The following is a 21821-nucleotide window of genomic DNA, read 5'->3' as shown; positions in this document are numbered from 1 at the left end:
CTGTATCATATTACTACATACACCTAAGTACCTACATTGTGCAGCTATGATTTTATACAGTTTTCATCACATAAACAAAAGAACTGACATCAAAGCATACCTCCCCTTTAATGAAAAGTATATTTTACGGAATCTAGGTATCCCAAGTCATTTCGAGGTACACCAATTTCAGACAAAACTCATTCCTTCCGAGTTTAAATATTTTCATTTTACATTCGTTGCGATACCGACGGTGCTTACAACTGGAATCTAAAATATTATTGACATTGTCTAGACACTCATGTTATGAGAAATACGAAATGAAGGTATGGCACTTTTCTTTGGTTAAGAGCAGACTGCTAACTTTTAGTCAGCCGATAGTTCATCGGGCTCATAAATCTGTGTGGAGATGAATGGTAGGTATATTATAACTATTAGTTACCCAGCGGCTATCAAATCGACTAAAGAGTTTGGTTGGATACATCATTATCTTCAAAATGAACTATCGAGGCAAATATAGCCGACAGTTTAGTTTGCAGTATGAGAGAGTTCTAAATATTTCTTATTGGAAAACTGAAGTTAAGAATCCTTAAGATTTATAGTGCAATTGGTCGCAGAGTCGTCAAATATACGTGGCAGCACTTTTCGAAAAATTGTCGCAAACGAAAATTACCCTTATAACTTTGTCTGGTTTTGATTGAGCAGACACCTATTGTTGAAGGAATTTTCTCCATCGAATTACGGTTTATTTTCAGTTCGTTAGTAATGGAACTTTTCTTATTGAATCGGTATGAAAGACGTAATCAGGGAATTTCCGAACAAATACTCATTTTGTATGATATACGTATAGTTACAGGCAGAATTATTGGTCTCAGTTATACCGAAATATAGTGTTTTGAAATGGTTCCAAGTTAGATACAGCAATGCTGTAATAAGTTCATATAAAGTTGGACACTAACCGCTTTTCCATAATCCATGGTCTATAAATTTTAAGCCACCTTATTTCATGTAAAATTAAAACAAAAGTTCATATTTTAGTAATAATAACACACTCAAACTATATTATTTATTCACGTACACTTGAATAATTTATTGTGATTAATAAAAAAGATCAAAAGGTCTATATACCTGTAACGTCATGAAGGAAAAAAAATGAAAATTGACGAAGGTCTTAGCACCGACTGCGAGTTTAGGTACAAGGAAAAAATAATCTCAATCTTAGAGAGAGTATTTCATTAAAAATATAATAGCTACCTGTGGAAAAGGGAATACTAAATCATATAGCTCTCTGAGGATTTTTTGTTGTGACGAATTTTAATTTTGTCTATGGCAAAAATATTTTACGCCTGGTATGTATGGTTGGCATAAAAAGTACTTCACTTAAAAGGAAAGACGTCTAGTCTACGTTTTATTTTCTTTTTAATTTTTTTATTATTATGTAAATTACAATTCAAGTAATGATGTTCACAGATCAGATGTACTTTCTTTTTTTTACGTATTGAATACGTGTAAAATTAAATATACATTTACATATATAATTTCATTTCTTAGAATGTATCTGCAATATTAGGTAGACAGTATGATGTGTTTTTATTCATTAATACACAACTTGTATTTAGAAAATAAAAAATAAATGGGGCGTTCAAATATTATGCGACATTGAAACACAACATTCAAAAGTAGGCCTTAACAAAACTATATAAAAACTGAACATTCTGAATTTTAAACTGTCTCTTAAAATACGTTAATAAGCCAATTCAAAGAAAGACAAGAATGATTTTTAAACAATTCTCATTTCGTGAATGACTAAGTCGACATTCAACTTAGTCGACTTTTGAAAGTTCTTTATTAAAAGTCACTGCAAATTGAGCATTGTTGAATGAATTCTTATCTACTCTACTTGTCTGATTTATTTGAAGTTCTCTAAAGTTTTTTAAGACAGAATGTTCCTATTAATATAATACGACCAACGTGATATTTAAGCAGTTTTATAGAACATAGACAAATGGCATTTGTAAATTCCGTTCAAAAAGTGCTGTTTTGCAGCCAAGTTTGAATAAATAGCTTTTGATTTTGTTTTTGGTACGGAATCATCATGCGTTTTTAATTTAAATCATAACTCCAAGATTATAAATAGGTACCCAATACTCTGTGAATATGTTATAAGTTCTTAATTTTATTGATATAGTATTTACCTTTAATTTGTCATCGAATTCCAAAACGGGACAGCCTTAACCTTTAAATAGACAGGAAAATAAAAACAAAAACAATAAAAATAGCCAAACATTTTTATAACGTATATCTGTAGTCATGTTATTGAAAATCCCTTGGGCCAATAAACCGTTTATATTTTGTTGTAAGCCCTTGGGTCAGTCTTTGATGTATGGTTGTTTTTCCATTCATAGAAAATAAGCGATTAATTTTCGACAGTCAAAACAGTAACAATTCGAACTCCACTGTAGCAATTCAAAAGGTACCAATACTGATAGTATTGAATAAATTAATTGTTCCAAATTCGGGATGTTATCGAATTAACAATGGCCGTTCCATGTTCTATGACAGGAACACGAATATTTCTATCAAAATGATATTGATTTAATTTGGCTTTGATTAAATTATGATTGGTAATTACTGAATTTCCTTTGACTAGAATTACTGTCTTGTCAACATTGTTGTTTGCCTCGGGTAGTTCTTGTCCGATTGTAGATGAATTATTTTTATTATTCCGCTTGTTAAAGCTGGGATGTGATGTGAATGTCCGTCGATCTGATAGGAATGGTCTACGTTATTTAATCGTCTTCTTCACCTTTATTTTTTGGTGTAAATAGTTTCAATAAATATAAGTACTGCACAAGTTTTAATCAGTCCGTAATCAAGTCTCACACCATTTTGAGTTCCTATTAGATTATGACCACCGTTCCTATCTAATTTGACAACGAAATGGAACCATCTCACCTTATTAGTCTAATTAGCAATTTTGCGTCAGAAACTTCTTCGTGAGAAGTGACACTGGAATTGTTTCACGGCTACCTCGTCGCATAGAGTTGTGATTACGGAAATTTCCTCAACGCTCATCCGTTTGAACGAAATAGTTTAAATAACTCGTGTGTGCCCCGCATGGGAAGGGCACCGCCGGGTCCTCGTCGAGGCTTTGGGCGGCGGCGACCTCTCGCGTCCGGCCCTGGTTCAGGCCATGGTCCGGGGCGAGAGGGAATGGGATGCCGTCGCCTCCTTCTGCGAAGCGGTCATGCTCGAGAAGGAGGAGGCGGAACGCCAGAGAGTCCGCACCTCTCATCCCGGCCGCCGCGCTGGACCAGGTAGACACCATGGGCGCCGGGTGTCGCGAGATGACTCCCGGCCACCGTAGGCGTGGGTCTGTGGGCGGTGAGTTCGGGTGGCTCATCGTCCCTCTGTCTTCCTAGACGACAGACCCGTGTCGACGGCGCGCGTTGTTCCACGCGCTCCTCAAAGAGACGTCAGCAACCCCAGCGGGGCCCAGCAGGGCCAAGGCCTGCCGGGGCTGCGGGTTGTTCGAAAGAGATACCGCGGCCCTGGTACATAAAAGGCCTATGACGGAACACGACGATTTTAGTCAGTAAGAGTCTGACACTCCCTCACCGCTGCTAACCCACAGCGGGAGGGGTCATTTGATGATTTTACGTCGATAAAAAAAAAGGCGTAAAATAAAACTTTAGAATTTTATTCAAATAATTTTATTTCGATTCATGTACAAACAAAGATAAATGGGACAACTTCCCAAGACATTATTTACAACGAGCATTAAACATTTGAACTTTCTAAAGCGTTTCAACTACTCAAACTCATAACAGTGCAAGTTAAACTCAAGCTTCAATTTTAATTAACACATTGACATGAACAGACAATACGAGTCTCTCCTGAATATCATTGTCACAATTTTCTCACCTTTGACATCTGACTTCCACGTGTACAGGTGAAGTGTGTCATTAAACCGTGTTATTAATAACCCCCAATGGAGTGTAACACTGACTCCTTTGAGCCAAGCGTTGAGCGAGAAATACCGACATTACTGTGTGATATTGCAATTCCTTCATTCGTAAACCAATAAAACGTTTTATACTGTAATAATCATAAATCTCGTTATTTACATAAGAAAGTACACTGTTCTCGGAATTTAACATAATTTAGAAACATCAGTTACATAAATATTTTACATAGGTAAGGATGGTGAAAACCGCGAAATCTCACAAAGACGGGGTGGTTACGCTCAAATGGGTTTAAGGGCGCTTTTACAGAAAATATTTGTGATTTTCCGCGCAAATTGAGTGTAAATGTTTATGAATAATTGGAATATTGTTGCTTGTTGTTCTAATAAACAGGAATATATAATTACGCTGAGTTAATCTACCCTAATAATTTAATTTATTCATTTTGGGAGTACACAAAAGTTGCTGGTTTAATTTCAATTGAATTCAAGAAAAAATACAAGCTTTTAATCAAATTTAACTCCGATTTTATATGGATTGTAAATCGGTACGTATTTCACCCATTCCCCAACGAAAATTCGTAAGAGATTCTTCCAAAAATACATTTACTACGGGAACCCAAAACTTTCTTCGTATTGACGAACTCACTTCACGCTGTATTGGCAATATCCATGGCGTTTTCAATGGGATTTCAATATAACTTTGTAAGTACGAGTATTATTTACTTACATTACATTTATAGGCATATCGAATGTGATCACTATTCGTGGAATCACCTATCCTATCGCCTTTATTTTGAAAGTTTTGTTCGCCTTTGTTCTCTCTATATCTAATTATAACTAGGCAGAAATAAAGAGTCGTATGAGTATGTTACAGCAAATCAAGAATATTTCCCTTTCATTTATTTCGCCGGTTGATAACGTTAACTATGATGCGAGCGGCCGCGTTTATTATATTTAGATTTATAAATACTGTTTTATCTTTTTTTTTTAAAGTGTAGTTATTTATTCACAAAATATTTACATTAATTGAAAATAAAATAAACTTAAGTTATAATATATATATAAGTTATAATATATAAGTTATAATAAACTTAAGTTTTTATTTACTAACAGATTTTGTATATAATATATATACAAGATAGTTTTTAAGGTATTTATCTATGGGCCATTGATGCCTGAAAATAAAGTTTTAAATAAAAAATAAAATAAATAAAAAGAATACGACCAAAAGCCAATGATAGCTGTATTACATAAAACAGTTTGTAAAGTAAATGCAACGTTATTATGTTGTAGGTATATTTATTTACTTGGAATAGGGAGCGAGCAGGGTTTCATATTCCCCATTGTTGTGTCTCTTTGAAGGTTGTTCATGTCACACGGTAAACCCAATGACACTGTGACCGACCTGGGAATCAAACCACATGTTTAGAAGTCACTTTTAAACGAACATTAGCCACAAATCATTATCTTATTAATATAATTTGAAACATATGGCAACACATTTAACACTTTATGATTCTCGATTATAATAATAATAGCCTCTTTTATAGAGCCCCTGCACAGTGCAAACTAAGTTGGCCTATAGTTGGTCGGGCTCAAAAGAGCGAGATGTGCCTATGTACCTACATGTAGAAATGCGCACTTCACTATGAATTGGATTCACAATGACCTTCAAAATAAAATGTCAGCCAACTATCGGCCGATAGTTTGTCTGCAGTGTGCTGGGACTATTAATGTGTTTTGCTCTTATTAATAAATATAAATAGCGAATGTGAACTAATGTGCCGTTTTTAGCATTTACCTTAATCTTTAGGCTATAATCATAAATACAGATCAAGAAGCCCTTATAATAATTTATTTCAGTACTTACGTGTATAGTTTGGCTAGATAATACCTACTAATGGGCATCTTCGTCTAGATAGTTTAATGGATAGGTATTCAATAGTATCTAATATATTTTTCTGAATAAAGTAAGATATGATTATGATAGTTAATAATAAGGATCATTCATCATAGATATGGAGGAAAAATACTAAATATACTAATGATCAATTTATGTCTTGTTAATGTTACTACAAAACTACAGTTACTGAAATGCAACTCTGCTCAAACATCGTTCTATCTTTGTCACAATTAAGTTTCGTGCGACAGAAATACTTTTAAGTAGAACTTAAAGTTAAGAAACTTTTGAGTATTCAAAGGAAACTAGAATTGAAAGTTCCGAACATCTTCAACTCGTGTTTTGAAACCTACATTAAACAATTATTTTTGTTATTTAAACAAACGATTCATAATTTCAACGTAAACTAAATATTTACGTCAAAGGGCGTCAAAAAATTGGTCCTCGTCGCTGTCTCACGGCTGTGTATCCAATAGGCTGCCAGCATTGCCACATTGGATGGCAATGCTTAAACGTTGGGCGAAGTAAAAGCCAGCCCTTGAGTCACGTGAAGTGTCTTATAAAATGAATGCGCTATATCAGTTGTCATTTGTTCCAGGTGTGCACAATAGGAGTATTAGCAAACACAATGAACATAGCTGTGCTGACTCGCAGAGACATGGCGGCAGCTCCCATCAACCGTCTGCTGAAGTGGCTCGCTGTGGCTGATGTCTTCGTCATGATAGAATATGTACCTTTCGTTATATATCGACATTTGGTGAGTTAATCCTGCCTGATATTGTTAACTTAATTTTGTCCGTGGTTTTACCTGAATCCAGTGGGAACTCCGGTACCTAAATGTGCACCCAAATATATAACCTACAGCCGTCCTCAAAATGCTCTAGCTATCGTCGGAAATAATTTTATACTTGCCCTTTTTGACCAATCGAGCCAGTAAGTAATTCTTGAGATTATCTCATTCAACCAGATGCACATACAAGCCGTTCAAATATCGTATAATGTGAGTTTTTTTGTTTGTTTGTAAGGTAAAATAACTAAATCAAAATATATAAATTTCCAAGCTGTTCCTCGAGTTTTCTAGTGCTTAAGTACTTATGTAGTTCCAAAATGCTGGGACAATGCAAAGTGCAATGATAAATAAAATAACAAAAGCAAAACTGCATGAAACTGCTAGTGGTAAATAGAGAGCACGTATGTTTGCCTAACGTGTTACGTGAACGTTTTGTTGCTATATTTGGGAACACGCTCTTTTATTTATATAGCTCACGATTTACCTTTCAGACATGAAGTAAATGAAAACTTATAAGAGGTCATTCACCTTTGGATTTGTTATTATTATTTTTATAAATACCTTATTAAGTAAAGAGAAGTCTGTGCTTATTTGTCTACATATTTTTGAGGATAATACTCTCAAATGTATTTAATGAGGATACCTACGTGAAAATCAAAGCTTTTCTCTAGGTACTTAAATAGAAAATTTTATATTCTTTTATAGTTTACTCAGTCTGGTTCATTGACTCTGAACCGTGATAACATGAGAATTTATCTAGCATACCAATGAGTGTATCATTAAATAGAAATAGAAGAAAATCTTTAAACAATTGGTTAGCGAGTGTCGAGAGCGATTTTCGGGCGATAAAATGCCTTTGATGTTTTTTAGAAATTCTTTTTGGTAGTAGTTCCATTTCGGCAATTTAATTGCGTTTTGGTCTCAAAAAGGATAACGTATATCCTATTTTGACGATGCTTTATAGCGTTTGTAAATATCTCTGTGTTTAGGCAAAACTCTATCTACAATATTATTCCCAGAAATAGCACATTGTCGTCAAAATAGCATAAATTACTAATATCTATGTTATTACTAAACTAGACTGCCTTATCTGTTCTATTCATCATACACTAATTCCTAGGAATCGATAAATACAATCTATATCGCAGCTCTATGGTACTTTGAAACATATTGATGAAATATATAGAGGAATCATGTTTCTTGTGTATTCCATTAATGTGTAGTCTATAGATCACTATAGACTACAGATACAGATATGATATATGAAGGGGATTGTTGCTAAGTAATACCCGCAGGGCTCGATCGATCATAAGGTTATGCAACACTTGGTGTAGTTGGTCCGAGGATGGGTGACCATCTTTGTTGCGACGAATTCCTCCATGTTTCGGTGTTGTATTTGTAGGTAAGTCCCGACTATATTTTGAACATAGATTGATAGATAGATAGATATTCTTTATTAGGTAGACCAATTTTTCATTTTTGATCTTAAACTAGTTAAAGTAGGTCTTATCTTATCGCTAAGAGCGATCTTAGACCAGGCAACCTTAGGATGGATTGAGACGAGAAGATTATATGATACATATTTGGCAAACAGTTTTACTAAAGAGAATAGGGTTGCTCGGGTACCTTGGTTGAGGAGGTCAGTTACGCAGTCGCTCCATGTAAACAGTGCTACTCACTGTACACAGGTAGTCTGGAACCCCTGAAAGGTCATTTTTGTTCTGTGTGCGAGGAGCAGTTTTGCAGGACACTGGTGAAACCACTGGCTGATAAAGAGCTAGTATATAAGTTAAGTAAGGAGAATAGGAGCAACAGTTCGCCGAATAACAATTAAACTTGATTGGGTAAGCTACATTACGCTAATCCAGATTGTATTAGGTACCATTCTGAGAGTTCACCAAGTAAAATCTAAATAACATTACAGCTTACCTAGAATTTCACACAAGAGCAATAGCTTCTACTAGCAGTATCACTTACGGCCCGTGGAAACTACTAAGTGCTCCCGGACAAAAAATAACATATTATATCAATAATTTCTAACGAAAGAGTGAATAAAAAACTTCAGCTTCATAGTAAAGATTACTGCCAAATAAACGACGCACTACAAATGAAACTCAAACCTACGGGTCATCTAATTCGGGCAATATATACAGCAATCAAACAGCTACAACGTTTGGGGCTTACCGCAAATATATCTCAGGACAGATTTCCGATCCGATGCTCGACACCACAGACATCTCCTCTGACATTCCTGTCCTTGAACCGAAACCTTCGTCCCTAATCATGGTGTAAGCTCACCTCTTAATACCATCGGGAACAACGTAATAAGAGCTATTGTTTAATGAGCGGGATTTGTAGTAGGTTAACAAGGGAGTGTGAGAAGAATACGTTGGTCTGTGTGTGTATTTAATTTGCATTTCTGTGTATTTGTTGTACTGTAAGGAAGCCATTCGATTTGTAAATCGGAATTGTATGTTGAACAGTATACGATAGACAATTCTCTATAGCATAGTATAGTGGACTGCGTTAGGCTGATGATGATGATAGTACGCACCACAAAACACTTGAATAAAAATAGAACACACTTATAGCAAAGTGCAACGCACGCATTTTACTAAAGTTGGGCGGAAAATCTTTGTCTGAGTTTCCTACAAAATATCGTATTGATTATTACCTGTCCTACAAAACATCTGACATAAGAGGGCAGCCTAAAGATTGATATTTCTAGTTCAAACAATATAGTATTTAGGAAATCTTGAGAAAACAATGTTAGATCATCTAGAACGCGTGCCCGAACCTAGATAATAGAACATTGTATAATGAACGGCCGATGAATGGCGCCGATTCTTCCATTGTGTTCGCTGATTTACTAGCACTGTGGTGCAGCTGCTACTATTGTCCGGATAGAAATAATTTTATAAATAAAACTGCAGCATTGATATTTTTCCTTGCTAACGGCGAGGTTATGAAAAGCGTATTATTGATGTCTTGCTTGTTTTGTTATTATAATGCTATAGTTTGTTATTTCAATGCAGTAGAAAATTATTCAATAGAGACTATTATAAAGAATGTAATTTTCTAAGATCATGAATTGTGGATTTTCATACATTTAACTGACGTAATTTGTAAGCTTTATACTAACAACATCTACTGAGATGGATAGGCCGCTAAATAAAATTACGCATTAACGCCTACGGATTTTAAACGATCACACCGTTGACAGCAAAAAAAGTCTTTTAAATTTTATCAATGACGACAACATAATGGTTTTTTCGTCGGGGACCACTCTTTGCCAGTTTTATTGAAAAAGAAATGGGTCAATGGATTCTGTGTTTTCCTCAATTTTACCCACCTATCGACCCAAATTTGTCGGACGTAGGACATGAGTGCAAATGACGTGAATAAATGGTTTATAAACGATTCTCCACTATTTTGTTGTTGTCATCAAAAATATTTTAGAGTGAAGACAAATTGATGTAATGGCCCTACAATTTGTTATGTCATAAATTACGCACATACATCAAAAGTAAATATAAGAAAGTTTTTTCCATATAAATATTCGCATTCACCGTTGATGACACTCGGCCTGAAAATGGCTTACGTATATCATACACGAAATGATAAATCCTTCACAACATGAATGAACAATTGTAGCAAATTTTTATTCCCTGTGCAAGAATATATCTTTTCAAAATTACATTATAAAAAATTGCTTGAAAAGTTTTTTTTTAGAATTAGAATTTATTTATTTGGTTGAAATATGGTTACAATTAGGTCTTAAAATACAATGATTTTTTTCACATCTCGCCTCATATCCAGCATGCAAATTTAATATGAAAGGGCATAATTATTAATATCCCATAAAAATTTTTAACAAATATCATTTTACAATGTCAATAAATAAAATTTTAAGAAAAAACTAAAACATTTAAAATATCAAACTAAAACAAATAAAATGTCAAGAACTAAAAAGAATACAAAAATATAAAAATTAAGTTGATGTTAGACAACATGCTGTTATGAATACAGATGACAATAATTCACTTTAAGAACACAATGTAAGCGACGTTTCTGAACAAGGATTTTATTCTGCAGGTCTTGCCGGAGAAATTGGATTTCCCGTACTCCTGGGCTATGTACTTGTTGTTCCACATGCACTTTGCTCAAATACTGCACACCGCGTCAATTTGTCTGACTCTCTCGCTGGCTATATGGAGATATTTGGCGATAAAGTAAGTATATTCCTACATCTTTTATTTATTTTCGTGTCTTTGAAAAGTAGCTAATATATAGTTAGGCAAAACAAAATGGTGTTTAATCCGTTTGGTTTCATTAATTTTATTCTTCTTGGCTTTAATTTTTTTTAAACTTAACCATTCATAAGTCCGTTCAAACAGACCGGCTCGGAGAGCATCGGCGCGCATTTTTCCTTTCACACAGACCAGAGCCGATCGGCTGCGCGAGAATTAAAGAGCATGCAATCTGAACCAAACGTCAAGAAAAAGTACGCGATCGGAGACGGTCGGCTTCTCTTATTATTTCACACCGAGCGCCTTCGAGCATTCATAATGACAAAAGCAGTGCACATACAAAAATAAACCTTACTACAAATAAATACTAAGTACTCGATTTTTAATTTGCTCTTCTCTCCGCGCCGGTCTGTTCGAACGGACCCATATTGGTCATTCATCATGTCAGTATAAAATCTGAATATTAAAAAGGTTTTCATAATTATTATCAAGCTATTTAAATATCTGACCTTTTACTATGGACATATCAGATTCAGATATAATTTAAAAGGTCAAATTCATTAAACCCTGCCGCCTGGCGGGCCTGCACTTCAGTTCTCCAGTACGAAGTGAATGCATTTCATCTGAATGGTTGCACATTCAATGGAGGTTTCACAAACTGTCGATGCAGTTATAATATTTGTCAAATGCAGACTTAGAACTTTGTAAACTTCTGCTTTATATATGTACATCCAGTACTGGGCTTTGACACCTTTTAGATTTCTATTTTAAATAGGAATATGAATACCTTTTAGAAATCTAAGACAAATTGTGAAAGTTTACTTTGAAACTTTGAAACATTTTTTACACAATATTAAAATCCAAAGACGTAAAAAATTAAAAAAAGATTCATAGATTTTACTTCCATGAAAAAAGAGTACCTAAAAACAACTTTAATATAAAAATAATCTCAAATTTGCGAAATTCAAGAGATCTTTAAATCACTTTTCGGCGAGATATACACAAGACAATCCCAACATTATTCAGTTTCCATTTTGTTGAAAGCTTCGGCAAACAGACCGGGAATCATTTAAACATGGTGCTTGAACACGACTGAACGAGTTTGAACAACGGGCTAATGGCCTGATAGACCATTGCTTACAAACGCCGAGTCACTCCATTTGTCGCAGACGATGGTATCAATTCGTTGAAAATGAGCTGACGAATGTTGCTGTTTTAGTGTTTAGGGGATCGTTAGTATTGAATACTCATTCTAATAAGTATGAAATGATATCTGTATGATTAAAAAAACAATATAAATAATTGACTTGAATGATGAAGACATCGGTTTTTACAAAGATTTGATCAGAGGCAGGGTGATCTTTGAACTTTTGCTAATATCATCTTCGATCTTCAGTTGTCTAATTGGAATCTACACAAAACCTTTTATAACCCATAGCACCAAAAATCAAAAGATATAATTCGCATCATGCTTCTATAAAAACATCCGAATTGGTAACCTCCTCCTTTTCGGGACGTCTGTTAAAAAAAATAAGCGTCCTACTTAGAAGCGTTATTGTCTAATTATATCTACGTATGTAAAGAGATGCGGATACAAAATGCTCAAGGTAAGGGTGGTTTAAGGCGTTACACTGTCCTTTCATCCAACAATATCTCATTATTGAAGGTGAGATCAGTAGCAACCATGATTAATTAAATTGGGTTTCCAGAACACCCCATTAATTAATTAAGCAAATACTTAATCCTTAAGGAACGGCAACTTGTTACTCCTTTATATTTACTAAGAAACCTATTAATTCTGTCGGCACTTTAAGCGTAAATAGGTACCATCTCATTACAAAACGTAGAACTCCCCTGAGATTAACTAGTAGATAATTTATTTTGTTCGACATAGAAAGTATAAAACTGTTTCATACACAAATATTAACTCCATTTTTTATTACCTGACTGTTGAAAAAGATCGGATGCAGCGATATAAGTTATCATCCTTTGACATTTATTTGGACAATTTCATTTTCGTACAACAAAATGAATGGAGAATATTTCCATTGTATTTTGCCTGAAACCAATTAAATTACGGCTATTCTGAAATAAAGGCACTTATTTCCAGCATTTGCAGATATCAATTGGACATTTGCAACGTAAATAATATGTCTTCCGAAATGGCGGTCATTTGGCCACGTTCTGCGACACTGAAAGACGAATTATTGGCATCGTATACCCATTAGTTTGTCGTTCGTTGACTCTTCCGATAGTTCCATACAAAAAGGATATCGCTGAAGTTGTACGCTAAAGTTTCATATATGACATGCTCTTTTACGGAAAATCGCTAAAAATCTTTATTACCGAATACGTTTAAAATTCTTTCAGTAAGCGATGCAAATAAAGTGTCAGGGATTGAGTGAGCGACATTCCTTCGCGTGCTTATTGCATACGTATCAAAGGCATATTCCTCAAATGAAATACCTCTCAACAAATCAGATGATTTCGTGTATCCGAATGCAGCTCACATTTAAAAACGATGTATTTTCCAATCTGTTTCAGGTACTCGGACAAAAGTCACATTTTGTGTACGGAACGAAGATGCAGTATTGCGATATTGACCAGCTTTATATTGCCGCCTATACTGTGTGCGCCGACCTTTATGGTAAGATACTCATTTACTTTTTTATTAAAAGAGATTTTTTTGCGTAATAACCTTCTCGGGAGAAGAAACCTTCGTATTTTATATACTTTTTCTCATACATTGTGAGCTATGTATGTAAGTCCAAAGTGAGGATCTCACAATGAAGTTAGAGCGAGCACATTAATTATGAATATGTAGAGGGTTTAATTAAGAGACGCATAGCAAATAGTGGTGAACATCACATATATATAACAATGCTAACATATATACGGTAGTTCGTTTGCACAATTTCTACAGAAGTGGCAATCATATTAGCGAAGCTGAAGTTTCGCAAATGGAGCCAATTTGATTTGAATTTTTATCTCTCCTTTGACCCGGATGATCCACTAATGTAATATAGACCCCAAGGTCTTGTAATACCGACACTTTTGGAATATTACATATCTATTATGTATCCTAGCTAGAGCCATTTCAAACTGAATAAAAGGAAAAGTTTCTTAGGGGTGTTACGTAAAAACAAATGATGGCATGCATTTGCAAGCTTATAAACTAAACATTCACTTGTTTTATTTTCCTGTTAATTCTTTTCAATTGTTCGTCATTGAGTATTTTCCATACAATATCAATTATCATCGAATGTGTTCATTGTTCATGGAATTAGCATAGCTATTCGCGCGGCGATGTTGTCAATCATTCGGTCACGTTAACAGTGGACAGCGATTAGGAGAATTTGTAGCTCCGGACTGTGATCAATCAAATGTAGCTAGCTATATTTACTGTTGGATCTCTGTAAGGTCTCCAAATACTCAGGAAATTCGCTGTTTATTCAATTCTGTTTACATCAAGTGTATGACTAAGAAATAATAAAAAGGAATTTATCTTCGCTTACAAACTTTGTGAACCGGCCCGTAATTTCGTTGATTAATTTCAGTTTTTGTTTGTTTTGAACTCCAAACAAATCTTTATACAACTCGGAATTTTCAATGATTAGGAAATGTTTGCTTTTTTCTACAGGTTTTCGACATACACACAAAAAACGTGACTGACCGTTTTGGAAACCCAGACATTGCATACCACGTGGATTCGGACTACGAAGGGACACTTTACCAAGCTAACTTCTGGGTGCATGGCGTCGTGATCAAGTTATTACCATGTTCCATTCTTACCGTCATCAGCGTCTGGCTTATACGAGCGTTATACAATGCCAACCAACATCAGAAGAAACTTAGGAACTATAACGCTTGCCCCGCGGCTGAGAAAATGGTGAAGAGGCAGAATAAAGCAGACAAACGGACTGACAGAACAACGAAGATGTTATTAGCTGTGCTCTTACTATTCCTTGTGACGGAACTGCCTCAAGGGATCATGGGGCTGATGAGTGGATTACTAGGCTGGTGCTTCTTCAAACGATGCTACGATCTGTTCGGGGAGCTCATGGACTTTCTGGCGCTGTTGAATGGAGCCATCAACTTCGTGCTGTACTGTTCCATGTCACGGCAGTTCCGACAAACCTTCAGGCAGCTGCTTCTAGAACCACACTTGGCGAGGTTCCTGCCCCCCACAGCATCGCATTCCGACTCACACAACCAGAACACGTAAGTTTTACACAAAAAGACCAACATTAATTAAATAATAACCCAGCATTTTCATTTCGCTTCGATTTTGCCTTTCATGTTCGTTCTAATTCAATTTTCTGCTAACTGCATGTTTTGTGAAACAATTTAAAACTATGTTCATGAGCCATGAAATTGTTTCCCCCTGCAGGTGCACAGAAAAGATAAAAAGGTAACTACAGCCGAGCTTCAATATAAATATGGATATGTGAGTAATGATTGCCTTTGCATTTTTAAGAGTTTGCGTACGAAGTGTTTTCTCAACTGTGTTCCTGTTACTATTACTAATACGTATGTATGTTCTTTGTGGGTTGCATGCATGTTAAAAATAAGTCTTCCTCTTCAACTACTTTCTTTTTTAACGTCACACTTATAGATAGATGGGAAATTCAAGTTTTCTTGTACTTGTGAATACAACACATCTGCCGTTTGAAGCTAATATTTGAATTTTATTGGTCATGCCGTACAAACGAGGTCGCACAAAGTATTCTGGCTGTCGCATAGCTCGCGTCAATTGCTCTCACGCTGGTCATTACTGCCATATGTGCTTCTTTCACTCGTAGCTTATGTACGAATGTTACGCACACATTTTTTATTACAATGGCTTTTGGTTCAGCCTTTCTTTTTATTTTTTCACGCTCTTATTTCTCCACAAGTATTGTTACTTATGGCTTATTTTTTGGCGCTTTTTATGATATTAATGTTTCTAGGTAGTATTCTAGATGTAAGCAAAAGTGAATTTGTATGTTATGTATATCAGTGAAATAAATGGGTTAGGGGTAACTAATGCAAAAACAAGTTTGTCCGCTTTCCCAGAAAATTGTTAATTCGATTAAAATGAAATTTAGTTTAAAAGCATGTTTGACTAATATTAAAAATAATATTTAGAGCGGGTAAAATGTAGGCTACTAAATTAGCCGGGTTCGGGGGGTATAGAAAGTATTTTTTCATGGCAGTAAACATAGTATACATCAAAGGCATTTCTAAGAAAGAGGTTATCCAATAAAAAGGGATTAGAAGCATTGTCCAGTGTTCTGAGCATGCATTAGTTTAGTGTCGCAAATCTGACCTAATTGCAAAGCCACTCCGACTTTATGTTAACCAACTTTAAGCTGCAGATTTGAAAAGCAAAGTTTGTGGTATTAAGTTATATTTATATTGTAAATCCTCTGAGCTCTGTAGCAGTATTAATGATTTATTCCACTTTAAATGTATGTTCAGGTAGGTTGAAACGCTTTACTGTTTTACAGCATGTGTAGGGAATTACATGTTTGCTGCATTTTATGTTCTTTAACTGAAATGATTTCATTTTATTTTTAAATATGTATTTCAATATCATTCAAGAAAAAAATTAAATACTATTTTACTGTTGGATACTTCTAACCGTTACTTTTATTCAGACTGTAATTTTTGAGGTCCTATGCGTTAGTATGATACTGTATGGATAGTAATGAAAAGTAAGAGTCCCTGAACGTTTTTTGATAGCAAAAGTTTTCAAACCACATTACGACATTATTTTCTTACAAGATACCTTAGATAGCGTGGGTAAAGTGCATGTACATAGTTATCTTTGTTAGCACCTTCAAATGAGAAAATAACTATCTATTACACCTTTATGTCAAAGAAAGGTATTTATAAAAATAGCTTCAAACAAGGATTTTTCTTTATGCTCATGAGGTATTTTTACTATATTGTGGACAAATCCGTGGGCGTCTCATATTTATATCTTCTTTGGCACACAATCACTCATTTTAGAAGCTTTTGCATGTGTATTAGTGTAGGTACCTACCTTTTATGAACAGGACTCTTTGGAGTCTTCAATCATACGCAAGACAGCATGTAATTTAGCTTAGATTAATTCAGTCTGACATTCAAAGGTGCGTTCTGAAAGCTAGCTGCCGACTGTATGTGCAGCGAATGCATGAAATCAGTCGATATCTGAGGGCTCATGGGAACGACAGCGTTCTGATCCAAAACGGTCTCATGTAAATACATATAAACCTGAGGTCAGTAGTTGCAGTCGGAAGCTCAAAACGTACCTTTAGATTAACAAGAAACTGGTCTATATTTGTCTACTAAAGAAAATACTTGTCTAGAAAAAAACTTGTCTAGTAAAGAAAATCTGAGAAATTCAAACGAAACCCAAAGATTGCAGTGAAAGTCTAATCGCTGATAGTGACTATAATGATATGAAGAAACGGTAATCTTAACCCTAAAATGGTAATGTTATCGTTATTCCGTTTATGTAGAATAAGCTCATAACCGTTTTACTTAATGGTGGTATTTGTAGGGTTTAAGATGGTGTAAATATAAGGGCTTACAGTTTGTCCAAGATTTTGTGTGTATGTATCTATACTAATACAATATAGAGGAATAGTTTTTTGTCAGTTTGTACCCGAAGGTTCCGAAATTATGGAACCGATTTAAAAAACTCTTTCACCGTTGGAAAGCTACACTCTTCCCGATTAAGATAGGCCATATTTTATCCCGGTACGGGGGCAGAAGTCCCCACGGGAAGCGGATGAAACCGCGGGAAATTTTCTAGTGTAGCATACATAACCGTTATATTTAAATGTGGTACCTATCTGTCATTTGTAGGTGGTGTAAATACTAGGCGCTTATAGTATGTCCAAGATGTATGTTGTGTGTTTGTATGTGTGTAGTGAATGTCGATTTTAGGAAGGTTTGTGGGCTTTGATTGATATTTGCACGGGCAGGCTTTCTGGTCTATCGGCTTTTTGGGTCACTCGATACACAATTTCCCTTATCTGACGTCATATGAGTCATTGCGTCATGGCTAGTTTTTAACACACTTTTTTATTCACATGCTTTTTGATAGTGAACAACGGAAAACTTTATTTGGTTCTGTAGCGAGCACGCTTGTGATTTAGAGTTTTATTTTAATGAATATACAATCCGTCTTCTACAGCCCTTACCTCAATAACCTTTTCATTTATTACAAGAGAATGGTTGTATAGGTCTTCGCTGACTAAAGAAAAAAACATTTTAGTTTTAGAATCAAAATAAAACATTATGATATTTTCTTTTCAAACGTCAGCTCCACTTTCCTTAGCCAAAAATTTTCTGAGATCACTTTTTTTAATTTAAAAAATTTAAAATTAAAAATAAAATAACGTTTTAATCATTTGTTTCAGTGCAAAGACGTCCGTGCCGTGAGGACGGGTGAAACACGGGAGTGTCCCAGTGGTACGAGAACATTTTCTATAGTGAAACACTCGCCCAAGCCAGTGCTTTAGATGATAAATCAGTGTTCAGTGTCAAACGAATGTGACGTCGAACGTCTTAGGGTTAACGAAGAACTGTCAGTTTGTTGAACGTTCACCTAATGTATATAGCCTCGCTAAAGCAAGACTGTGTTGATTCAGTCAATATTGTAAATAAGTCCTACCAAAGAGTTGTAATTACCAAAATAGTGTCAAAAGATTGCTTTTTTTATTAGCTTTTTATATATTGAGAATCTGTTTTGTATAGAAGTTATTTTATGCTTGCAAACGCTCAAATTGAATTTCATGATTAGTACTACGTTGTTCGTTGTATAAGATTACGTGGTAATGTTTGGTATAATGAAATGATTATATAATAAGATTGGCCTGTTGTCTAGTGTTGTTCCAATGTGGAAAATAAATATGGTATTATATGAATATTTGTAATACCTAAATATAAATTATTACGAAGTAAATTGATCAATTAGAAATTACCATTATTTCAAATAACTGTGTCTCTTTCAACTTTATCTTATTCGAAATAATTTTATTTTCAACTTTTATTGAAAATTAAAGAAATGTTTTATAGTAAATTTCGCTTGTATTATTTCACTGAATAATACCTTAGAAAATTACCTGTCAGAAATCACATTAGATATAAACCAGATAAGAAAGTATAAAACACAAACATTTTCTTTTGTTCTCCCTTGTTTTTGCCTTTATTTAGTCTGTAACAGAAAAATATTGCAACATCATCATCATGACAGGGTGAGAAATAATATATGAAGAAGGCCCCCAAAATGAGCGGCGAAAATAATTGATTAAAAGAAGACAAATTACAAGCTGCATCATCACCATAGTCATGGTAACAAAAAATATTAGCGATATTAATCACTGTTCCGATATGGAATCATGTTCCTTAGCCCGTCAATATAGCTAATAGCTACATCAAGATTAGCATGATGTAGCTATTCCGATAGCTATTTCGATAATGCCGTATCATTAATTATGGCTGACAAGCGAGTAAATATGCAATTGCATACAATGGTATGATTTACGGTAATTAGGGCTGAATGTGAAGTTTGGCGTGCTCGGTATTTGAAATAGCTATTACGTTCATACGTCGGTCGATCATTCATGTATTCTAGACTAAAGGGCCGATTCCACTAACAGTCGGTGTACGTAATCGGTCGGTTGATAGACAACTTAACGACTGTATAACAAAAAAAAAAAAATTTCCTTTCACAGTTACAGTGTGTTTAGAAACTGAAGAGTAAATAATGATTTTTTTTATTAGTAGGTATTTATTACTTTTTAACTGTGAATGAAGATATTTCTTGTATTCTACCAAATTATCCAATCTCTTTTCAGTAATCCATTGTTTAAGGACTTTGTAATAAGTTCCAAATTAAAAGGTCTGTCCTGAACTAAAACGCGTTCAACTTTAGGACAAACAGCGGCTTTCCTTAATCTCGCGTTTATTTCATTTGTGAAAGTGGGCCTCTATTCAGTAGTGAAAATGTTTGTACAATATCGTACTAGAATGGAAAATGGGAATTCATTTACGTTGAACGCTGGAAATAATAGATGTTAATTGACTATTAACCAGTGATTATGTAATTAAGGCCGGTTGTCAGTCAATTTTGTTTAACTAGACATAGCCTGTAATCAAGGTAATATTCATTGACATCTCTATAATTTTATTTCAGTTGCCTTTTTTCAGTCTTAGCTCGGGATAACGAATCGAGGAAATTTTCATCAAGGTTTTTATTAAAAACCTGTTTTTTAGGATTCCGTACCCAAAGGGTAAAACGGGACCCTATTGTTTTCGCTCCTCTGTCCGTCCGTCCGCCTGTCACCAGGCTGTATCTCATGAACCGTGATAGTTAGAGAGCTGAAATTTTTACCGATGATGTATTTTTGTTGCCTCTAACTGAAAATTAGAATAGAATAAATATTTTTGGGGGCTCCCATACAACAAACGTGATATTTTTTGCTCATTTTGGGTCTGGTACGGAACCCTTCGCGCGCGAGTCCGACTCGCACTTGGCCGGGTTTTTTATTCACTATGCTATAATGTCTTCACAGTCAGCTAGTTTCGCTGGTTATTGAAAATGTTGAAAGGGAAAATTAACAGATAAAGCATGGATGTCGGTGCTAAGAAATCGATCATTACATCAAATATTACTCATACAATTATTTTTAGAATTGGATATTGTTTCACCAAGAACTAAAAGAGGAATTTCAAAAGGTGTTATTATGATTTTTACAAAATAAATCTCCAGTATATTTTAGCACAAAGTTTTGAATGTCAATATAATATTCACCTAGAGTTTTTTAGTTTCTGTTCCAAAGACAACGTGACAAGCATTTATATTTCGATCGTGTCGAACTAGTTGCTCGAACAAATTGTACGGAACTTTGCTAAATTCTTAAAATAGATTTACAAATGCTACCTGCTTGTTGCAGTGAGCGTTCCAAATTAACTTTTTGACTGCATACGAAATGATGGATAAACTGGATAGACATAAAGGTACTCCTTTTGCAAATTGTGGACTGAAGCTCGTGTTGGCTCCAGTGAATTTTCGCAGTGATTCTTTTTCAATTTTCAATAGCATCCTATTAATAACCTGGGCAATCAGATACCGCTTGTTAAGACTGGTTGTCAGATTTTCTGGCTTTTGACTACCCGTTACGACTGCCAAAGAAGTTCATTTGACAGTCAGGTTAACTTAGCCATAACCAATTACATGAATTCAAATCAAATCAAATCATCTTTATTTTTTCAGGCATCAATGGCCCATAGATAAATACTTTAAAAACTAGCATATACTAGGTATGTAGTACATATGTACACATGTACTACATATATACTACATATGTAGTACATTTATAGTAAAACTAGCATATACTAGGTATGTAGTATGTGTTGTTGTTAGTATATAAAAACATTAAACTATGTTAGCAGCACCATCCACGGACCTTGACAACCGTTGTTTAACCTTATGTTTGAACGGCCCGTCCAGGTTCCACTTGGCCATGAGTGTTTCTAATGTAAACCTACTCATAATTTTACTTAATCATGAATACATTTTATAATTAACCCAGCTTCACTGCACATGAATATAGACTTTATTTAATTAATCTCTTATACATAGAGCTAGATGTAATGTCGTCTTGAAATCCTATGCTCACTTCACTAATTAGCAACCGCATGCGGTTAGAATACATACATAACATATATGAATATCTAAGGACCTATGTTCATTAATGTTAATCCATTTTCTTTGGTTCGTTGCTCAGCAACAGCCGATCGGTCTATGTAATCTTCTGCTTTTTATGGTCAGTTTAAGAGCAGATTATTAATTATCAAGTTTACCATTTAAAATAGGAAAAGAACTGAACACTTTACCTCTATAATATACAATGAATACATTAATAACAGCGTGGAAGGTAAGTTCATAGTTTATTA

At 34.7% G+C, this 21821-nt stretch overlaps 1 protein-coding gene across 3 annotated transcripts in view; it reads left to right on the top strand.

The window, feature by feature from the left end:
- The window catches only part of LOC110376412 (G-protein coupled receptor dmsr-1), a 56953-nt gene extending 38039 nt beyond the window's left edge, over positions 1 to 18914 (top strand). The window contains exons 3-8 of one of the 3 annotated variants that reach the window (XM_021334877.3): positions 6445 to 6603; positions 10732 to 10868; positions 13431 to 13533; positions 14527 to 15107; positions 15277 to 15333; positions 18281 to 18914. In XM_021334877.3, coding sequence (XP_021190552.1) covers positions 6445 to 6603; positions 10732 to 10868; positions 13431 to 13533; positions 14527 to 15107; positions 15277 to 15301 — 1005 coding nt within the window. In that variant the 3' untranslated portion in view covers positions 15302 to 15333; positions 18281 to 18914. The remainder of the gene's footprint in view (positions 1 to 6444; positions 6604 to 10731; positions 10869 to 13430; positions 13534 to 14526; positions 15108 to 15276; positions 15334 to 18280) is intronic. The other 2 variants (XM_064038214.1, XM_021334878.3) reach the window with 2 other exon arrangements.
- The last annotated feature ends 2907 nt before the right edge of the window (positions 18915 to 21821 follow it).

Source organism: Helicoverpa armigera, chromosome 15 (genome assembly GCF_030705265.1).
Source record: "Helicoverpa armigera isolate CAAS_96S chromosome 15, ASM3070526v1, whole genome shotgun sequence".
NCBI lineage: Eukaryota > Metazoa > Arthropoda > Insecta > Lepidoptera > Noctuidae > Helicoverpa > Helicoverpa armigera.
This window is presented reverse-complemented; position numbering and strand designations above follow the sequence as displayed.